The sequence below is a fragment of the Pempheris klunzingeri genome, chromosome 6 (genome assembly GCF_042242105.1).
Source record: "Pempheris klunzingeri isolate RE-2024b chromosome 6, fPemKlu1.hap1, whole genome shotgun sequence".
Classification (NCBI taxonomy): Eukaryota; Metazoa; Chordata; class Actinopteri; order Acropomatiformes; family Pempheridae; genus Pempheris; species Pempheris klunzingeri.
This window is the reverse complement of record NC_092017.1, coordinates 470047-478724: the sequence shown is the minus strand read 5'-3', so window position 1 is coordinate 478724 and position 8678 is coordinate 470047. Positions and strand designations below refer to the sequence as shown.

Genomic DNA, 8678 nt, shown 5'->3' with positions numbered 1-8678 from the left:
TCATATAGGGGGGGGACACAGTTTGGCACAGTACCTGGTTAGTGGATTATAATACAGACTGTAGTGAAAAGCAACAACAATATGGGCTCAAATGTAACGCAGACATTTCAGCCTTTCATGGTCAAGTGTTTGTGGGGGCTGCACTGTGAGAATTACTGCCTTAAAACATGCAATAGCTTCATGGTATTATTATTTCAGCCGGAGCACCGCTGTAATACTGTGATAAAGATCCTGTGAATAAACGGCCTGTTTTGTATGCGTGTTAAAGGCCTGTAAGTGTCAGAGAACAGTCTGGGCTGAATGAGCTGCAGTGGGATGTGGGAATATAGTCCAGGAACAGGCAAGATTCTTGTGTCGAAGTGCGGCTTTGACATTCACCCTGCGTCTCTGTGGCACAGTCGATGATGGAACCCGTGGTAATTGCGTCTGTCATGAAGTTAAGCGCGGGTTACCATCCCGAACCAAAGCAGCGATTTCACTGATGAGCACAACTTCAAAGGGGAAGCTAATCAGAGAAAAGCATGGAGCGCTTTGGTCCGAACAATAACCTGCATAAAAGGAGGACAGTGAGCTCAGAGAGGGATGGAAGCCTGTTTTAAAACACTGTTCAAATGTGTCACCGGTAACAGTAATAATGAAAAACATTCCCTCTCTGATTGTTTCGAAACCTGAAAATGTTCTGCAGTACAAAACCGTGCCTCCTTTCTTTCTTGTTGCGTCCTCATTTTCAACATCCACCAACATCCATCACCCTCCCACCCCACCCATGCAGATTATTAATGAACGTTACAGGGCGTACTCCTGGGTGGCTCAGCTGATCCAGGTGTTCATAGCCATCAGCGTCACTGTGTCCTTCCTGGTGATGGGATCCGCCATGAAACACACCAGTAAGTTCACCCCCGCTCACATGTCACTGACCCTAATGCACACCTGCTGCCACGGTTTGAATTAAAGGGTAACTTCACTGTTTTTAGATTTTGGGTTCAAAATGGCTGGTAGGTCCTAAAGTTTTTGACTTGGTCCTGTAGATCACCTCAGTGTCAGTGTTTGACAGGTTTGGTGTTAAAGGATACAATATTGGTGTGACATGTGTCAGGTAAAATGTTTTTGTCAATGGAGTCTGGTGGCTTTGCAGAGAGCAATAACACAGCTGTGGTTAAACCAGGGGTGTCCAAACTACGGCCCGCGGGCCAACTGCGGCCCATGCTCCAATTTTCATCGGCCTGCAGGAAATTCTAAAAATGTATTGTAACACGGCCCACACATGGAACCTGCCCTGGACTGTGTTGTACTTCTTAGTCTCACCACTAGGGGGAGTAACTGTCCTGAACGAGGCAGCTTCTCTATAAAATGAGTAATAGAAGAAGAAATGTGCTACAGGTGACCCAAAATGGCAGAATCAAGGAAACGTAAGAGAGCAGAAAGTTTGAGACGCGGTGTGCGATGAGAGCTCAGCTAATAACTAATGAAGATCACTTCTGCATTACGGAGGAGCTGCTGGATGTTAGCAGTCTAAAGAGCACCAGGACGGGTGAGGATGTGTTTGAAGCTGTGCCAGGTGCAGTTGGCATGATGGGACTAATAAATGAAAGCCCACTAATGGAAAGGCTGTTTTTTTCTTGAATCATATTCAGTTATCAAGCAGAATTTACCTACATTTGATTGATTTTGCCAACTTTAATCCACTAGAGGTGAGGAGATATACACCACCTCTAGTGGATTAAAGTTAGCAGCATAGCTCACTTCTAGTGAGTGGCCCAGCTCTTTGTATGCTTTTCTGTATGTGACCCTCAGTGAAAAAGGTTTGGACACCCCTGGGTTAAACCAAAAGGATCTTACAGGTCCGTCTCTGTAGGGATCCTCTATGTAATGCTGTCAGAATAACAGTCTGAGCCTGTCAGCGGCTAAAACAAGCACTTTAAATGGACCTACTTTGTTGTCCTGGCAATTAGGAACCCAAAATATGTGAAAATAGGCCCCAGGGTTAGAGATGCTACCATACTACCATCACCCATTAAGAGAAAACTGCTAGTGCCACTTTTACTGAAGCAGAGAGAAGTATAGTGGTTACAGCACTGGTTATAGTCAGTTTATATTTGTTCATGGCTGATACAAATCCACAGTCCTACCAATGGTGTCACAGTATTGGCCTACAGCTGGCGGTGAGACGTCAGTATATTTCAGACAAGAAGACCGCACGCTCGTAAATATGGATGCAAACAATGCAGGATTTAAAATGCTTAAAAGACCCCACAGGGCTCCTTTAAACCAAAGCCTGTTGCTTCACATTGAATGAAAAGACATAAAAGTGGTATCGATCTTCCAGCTCTTCTAACTCATCTAAGTCTCCTATTGGCAAGAACGCCAATAAAGGTATTTCCTGAAATATTGGAGTTTTCCTTTAAGCGTTGGCCACAGAGTGCTTTGTATTGACTGCTTGTGTTTCTCTCAGTCGACGGTCTGGTGAGCTCGCTGTGGAGCGTCAGACTGGAGTGGCTGTCTAAAGCCTGGGAGAGAAACCTTCCAAACAAACAGCACATCTGCTCAGCGAGGAGGTGAGCGCTCACAGAGGGTGGGGGGGGCGCTGTCAGAGCAGTGAAAGCACAGGCGGAAGTAATAACCCTGATGATGGCTGCCTTCAGTTTAAGTGGACTAGTAGTAAGTGGACAGGCACACCTAAGTGGAGCATTATTAACCCTTTAACCTTCTGCTCAACCACATGGTGGAGCACATTTTGACCCACTGTATCTTATTGAAAACATGTTTTACTTACAACATCTCAACCGTTTGGTGGAGGCCAATATTTCAAAAAATGTGGAGTCTGTTCTTAAAAAAACATAGATTTTTGTAATTAGTGGCCCAAAGAAATAAAATATATAAAGAATAAATTTTTTCATTGCTTTCTTCTTGGTGAGGACGTTAAAGGAGGTGTGCTTCTCCGGCCAGGGCAGGAAAACTGTAGAAAGCCACGTGGCGACCGACAGCTCCCTCCATCTTCGATTGTTCATACCTGGTTTTAAAACGTGCTCCTGTGATTCGAACATAAGCGTTCACACCGGCGGCCGTCACACATCCACTCATGTTCACCTGGTGTCACTGCTAGCAGCACTTCTGTGGGAGGGTCAGGTCATTATTGTGGCAGCACGTCTGTTCGGCCTGCTCCCTCTTTGCAGGACAACATGAAAAAAAAAAGAATGTGAGAAAAGGCATCGCTAATAGCGTAGCATTGATGATCTCTTTTTGTCACGTCCCTGTCAGGGATGAGTCATTAGCATTTTCACTAGAACAGCATTGGCCCAGTGTGAGCAGGGTCCTGTCAACCTCATGCAGCCAGACCGCCTCTTCGTGCGTTCCATTTCCCGTTTGCTCTCTTAACCCAGGCTTGTGTGTGACTTCCCACTGTGGCGCCCTGACCGTTCACACAGCCGCTGGTACATTTGTCAAAGCCCGCGGGTCAGAATCCGGAAGTTTGAACAAAAAGTACTTAAACACTTTCAGAGCCGTTGGCTGAGCTACCGGTGGTACAAATCACGTCAGACTCCAGCTAAAGTTAGGACTTATTTGAGAAAATGTTAGTGTCTTTTCATAATTTCACTTTAAAGCAAAGATAAAATCTGTATTACACTGCTGAGGGAACGTCCTTCAGGCACAGGCCTGAAAGTTTCACTGCACTTCCAGCTGATTGACTGTCTGCCTCTGCCCACCGCTCACTTCCTGCCTCATGGCTGCAGCTCTGCGTGCGGCTCACCTGGAACACTGTCCACACCTTTACTGTGATTTCCTTCTCCTCTCCTCCGTCTGTCTTCCAGCATGGCTCAAGGATGCATGTCCCTGCTGGCATTTGGTGTCATCTTCATCGTGTCAGTGTGTGATCCCAGGGTAAATGACACACACACACACACACACACACACACACACACAGTACTAATGGTGATGAGTGGAACTGTCCCAGTCACCAGTGGCCTCTCTCTCTCTCTCTCTCTCTCTGTCTCTGTCTCTCTCTCTCTCTCCTCAGGGGTTTGTTGTCATGTTGGACAAAGTCGTGTCGTTCTCCCTCAACACTGAAGTGGGACTGTTTGTCTTCGTCATGCTGAGGGAGTCCAGAGAAGACCGCTTCCAGTGAGCATCTCTGGTCTTTGCAGCTCACCCCGTCATGTTGGACACATTTCACCGCCACCGACGGAGCGCGCACCTTAAATGTGTTGCTGTGGTTTGTTAGCTTCACACTGAGCTTTCATGTACAAGGTTAAGTCCAGATGTGATCACTGGAGCATCTTATGATTCGCCAATTTGCATTTACAGCTTTCCTTTTGTTACTCAGTTTAACTCGGGGTTTAGGGATATAGGACTCTTTGCAGTTCCACAATTATTTCTCTCTTATTCCAGAAATATTTCTTCATCACATTGGCTCAAGTATCAACTTTAAACTTTTGATAAATGTGGTATTTCACAGGGCAGCAAACTGTTTCCCAGGAGGTGTTCTGGAAAGAACACTGTACTGTGGTAGCAGCTACTGGGGAAAACAGAGACCGTGTTTAGTGTTGCCTCTGTAGTGTTGTCTGCAGAGTGTCACTGAACACTGAATGGGATGTTCATGTGGGTTAATGGAGCTGCTATTTAAAGAATTCGTACCAAATTACAAAGTTATTTTCAGGCACTGATGAACCTGTTTAATGAAAGCTGGGCCTAAGCGGTCATTGAGATCAAGTAAAAATATTCTGAAGGGATCATTTTATACAAAATGTCGATGTCAGCTTGACATTTTTGGTGCGTTTGGAGACACTGGGCTCTTCGCTGAATTGAGAATCAAGCTCTGTGAGTTTGATTGTTGGGCTGCAGCTTTTAATGCCATCAGTCAGTGATCACAGCTGAACTGCGGTCACATTTGGATGAAACACCCTCTGTCCTGTCCTTTCAGACACCTCGGAGTCCCTCTGCCAGTCGGGGACCTCGTGTTCAGCCTCAGCTGGCTGCTGCCCACCTACTTCCTGTTTGCAGTCACCTACGACGTCCTGCAGACGGTGGCGGACGTGGTTCATTACCTTCCTCTGTACGGCCACAGTGAGGAAGCGCACAGCCACAACCTGACCGGTTTAACGGCAGCCAACCTCTCCACCCTGCTCTGATCTGGCAGCGCGCACACGGACCAGAAACCACAAGCTTAGCAAGCGCTTTTCTATTATATTCACACTTATTAGCTCTTTGACTGTGTTAGACATTATTTATTCTGCTGCTCTTGCACTCCTCTTCATGACGCTCCTGCCTTTGTCTCTCTGCTCATGCAAACTAATGGATTGTTCTGGGGATTTTTTTTAATTGCCAGTTAACTGGAAGCTCTCTTGTGTGCCAAAGGATTTTTCCACCAGACACCTGAGGCCAGATGTATGAACGAGGCGTAAGCACAAAGACACAATCACACCTCATCTCCCGCTCAAAAGCTGGTAGATTTAATCTTTATCTCCATTCATTTAATAATAATTTAATGTATTTAATGAAGTGCTCACCTCATGTGTACACTTGGTCTGTTTCACTGACAGATCTCACGTCCACAGTGCTTCAGACTGGTGAAGCAGCCACGTGTCCACACGGCTGAGTCCTGAATCCACACAGGTGAATACATCTGGTCCCTGGTGTTGGTGTAATATAACCTGGAAGTTAAACCAGAACACCATCTCATAGGTTGTAGGTAGATTTACCGTGCAGAGAATGCAAAGGGCATTTACTCAAATGAAAAGCTCTTTCCTCATGACAGCAGCTTGTTACTGTGTGATTGGCTGTCTGCTGGTCCCTGGGAGGACAGAAGTATAAGCCATGGGTACTTTTTCTACTGACAGTGTCACTGTGGATCAGCCCCCCTCCCTGGCTGTGTCTGTCAGCCTGGGGGGTTCCCACATGTCTGTTAGTGGTTCGCAGGCGTGATCGCCCCAAAACACAGAAACAAGCCAGAAAGTGACGTAGCCTTTAAAGCTGTTCTATTATTATTGTTATTTATTGCTTTCTTTGCAAATTTGTAGTATTATTATTATTATTCCTGCTCATTAGCAAATGTTCCTCTGCCCTGCTAAACTGCAGTGCATTCTGGGGAACGCTGTTCATTTTGGATCATCCCATGTAAACATGCTTGAGAATAAGAATTCAGCTGTGAATCCCCCCCCCCCCCCCCCCCCCCCCTTTGAAAGCATGCCTCCGTAGTTTGACTGCATCCCACAGGAAGCACCAGTGTGAGTGAGGTTAGAAATCAGTGTTAGATTGGTTTATTATCGCTTGTGTTTGGACATGAATAAAGCAGCTTCATGACCGTCAGACACCTGAGTGCTCCGACTCCACAGCAGCAACTCTGCACAGCGTTTCTACACACACACACAAATAAAAACTCAAAGCTCTTATCAAAATATATTTTATTCTGGACTTCTGTTTCACTGACCTGACTTAAATGAGAACAGATCGATGTGATGCGGGTTGCAGAAAAAAAGACAAAACATAAAGGCTTTGAGACCCCTTGGGAGAGACGCTGCTGGGCCGACATGATGCTCTGCCGTGGCACTCGGCCACTTTGGCCACGCTCGTCCAGACAAAGTGTGGCACAGACCAAACAGTAGCATGAACACATCAGAGGAGGTTTTCTTAACTGTCAGCTCAAGTGCTTCAAATACACAGAAGAAAAACCATCGAGATCGTACTCATGACTCCATGAATCCATTAGTAAAAATCTCCAATTTATTCCAGGGGGTACAGGAGAAAATAAAGCTGACTTGTTGTTGTACAAACGTTTCTCAGGAGCAGACGTGCTCTGCAGGCAGAAGTTAAACCTCTGAGTGAAGCCAGACTTGAATCTTTAGGTCAAATTCAAATTAAATCTCGGCCAATATGGGAGGAGATTGTTCACTTGCCTCTTCGCTGTGTGTCAGTCCGCAGATAAATATTCTGTTTTGGCTCCGAGGTTTAACTTAAGCATGGAATCATATTTGTGTCTTACCTATCAGTGTGCAGTGAGGCATTCTGGGCACAGACAGAAAGTTCACGCATAAAGTCTATTTTAGTGACCGATGATCAGATTGGAGACACAGCAGCCAATTAGAAATGGCCTACTTCAGTTACCCGTTTGGCTGGAAAGGAAGCACACGGGTGATTAATGAGCACACAGGCACACCTGAGGATGCGGAGCAGGAGAGACGCTGTGGGGGGGGGGGGGGGGCAGGTACAAACACACACTGAGTCACTGAGCAGAGAAGATGTTTTCTCTACAAAATGTTATCAATTGTGGAAAAAAGTCTCTTTCTGAGCTCCTAATGTCCCATCGTGCACCGACAGTTTAGACACAAATGTAACTCCATATTTAAAGTAACCAGATTAGATCTGCTTCCAGGGCAAGTCTCTCCACTAAACATCTGCATGACTCCCAACTGTAACAGTGAAAAAAAGGGGAACCAGAAAAATCCCCTTAAGTCTTGGCTTGATTGAAAAATTACAATTTTATTCAATTTAAATAGTTCTGTTGTTTTTTTAGTGTGTCAGCCAAGAGGAGTTTCAGGAGAAAGTCATTTTCTGGGACAAAACTTCCCAAAAAGATTCAAGCCAAAGAAAAAGTAAAACATTTCTTTATTAAAACATAGACAAATTTAGTGGTGATTTGCTCCTGGAAAAACTCTTCCCAGGCAAGGTGCCTTCAGAATGACAGCTCAGCTCAGTGAGCCTTACATTACACGGTCAACCTTTACTATCTGCAATAGCATCAAAGTAACAAAAGAAAGTCTTTAAAATTTATAGAACATGTAAATTAACACTGCCAATAAATCATCAGTTCACATTGTCAAATCTACAAAGAAATTACAAAAATGTAACTTTAAATTTGTCTTTAAAAGAGTATAAAACGTCTCGTCAGTAAGGAGCCTCCGAATAAAACGGGAGCAGGATTTTGGTGGCAAAGAACCGAGAATGACGTCAGAGGGCAGATGGGTTCAAACTCACTGAAGGTGCTGCCTGATGTCTCTTTCACCCTTTTTAACTCACCACCACTGTCATGACATTTGACCTTTAGCTACTGCGGCTGGTTTGTCATTAACTGCGGCGTAGTTATCCTCCCACAGTATGGCAAGCAGCTGGTGATAAAAATAGGACAAAAAAAGGACCAAAAAAAAGTGCCCTGATATTGCTCTACTGTTGGACTTGAATCTGCCGGGGGGGTGGGGGGGGGTCAGCCAGTAGGATTCAGCAGCAGCAAAAACACAAGCGTCAGTGGCTGCATCCACAGGCATGAGGCTGCAGTCTGTCTCCTACCGACACCCACAGGACCCTGGAGGCTGTGATTTAACAGTACCAAGACTTCGGCAGATTCAAATTTGACGAGTGGAAGTGTCGGAGGCAGAGCTGCTGTGTTTGAATTAAACCTTCAACAGAGCAGAGCCGAGAGCACAGGCTTCCCACGGGTGGGGGGGGGGAGGGGGGGTTGCCTCATTTGAATGGTGGAGACAAAACTTTGGTGAAAATCCAGTTTAAAAGATATCAGAGGCCGGCTGGCTTAATGCAGCCAGGCTGAGGCTGTGTGCCCGGTCGCTCCCTGCATTAGGACGCATGCCTGGTTTATTTGACTGGTGGACTGTCAGTGGGACGCTCTGAAGGTTTCCCACATTGGAATATAAAAACTTACTTCAATATAAAAAGCCACTTCCTGTGAACAA

General features: G+C 45.6%; 1 protein-coding gene across 1 annotated transcript; it reads left to right on the top strand.

The window, feature by feature from the left end:
- Positions 1-766: 766 nt before the first annotated feature.
- LOC139202572 (uncharacterized) lies at positions 767-5216 on the top strand. Its single transcript, XM_070832099.1, has 5 exons — positions 767-887; positions 2453-2555; positions 3810-3879; positions 4016-4119; positions 4919-5216. The coding sequence occupies exons 1-5, from the start codon at positions 767-769 to the stop codon at positions 5124-5126; spliced, it is 606 nt and encodes a 201-aa protein (XP_070688200.1). The 3' UTR covers positions 5127-5216.
- The last annotated feature ends 3462 nt before the right edge of the window (positions 5217-8678 follow it).

Excerpts from the sequence above, each read along its gene's own strand:
- LOC139202572 (XM_070832099.1), top strand. The coding sequence starts at position 767 with ATGCAGATTATTAATGAACGTTACAGGGCGTACTCCTGGGTGGCTCAG. Across the intron at positions 2,556-3,809 it reads CACATCTGCTCAGCGAGGAG|CATGGCTCAAGGATGCATGT; the intron begins GTGAGCGCTCAC and ends TCTGTCTTCCAG. Across the intron at positions 3,880-4,015 it reads TGTCAGTGTGTGATCCCAGG|GGGTTTGTTGTCATGTTGGA; the intron begins GTAAATGACACA and ends CTCTCTCCTCAG.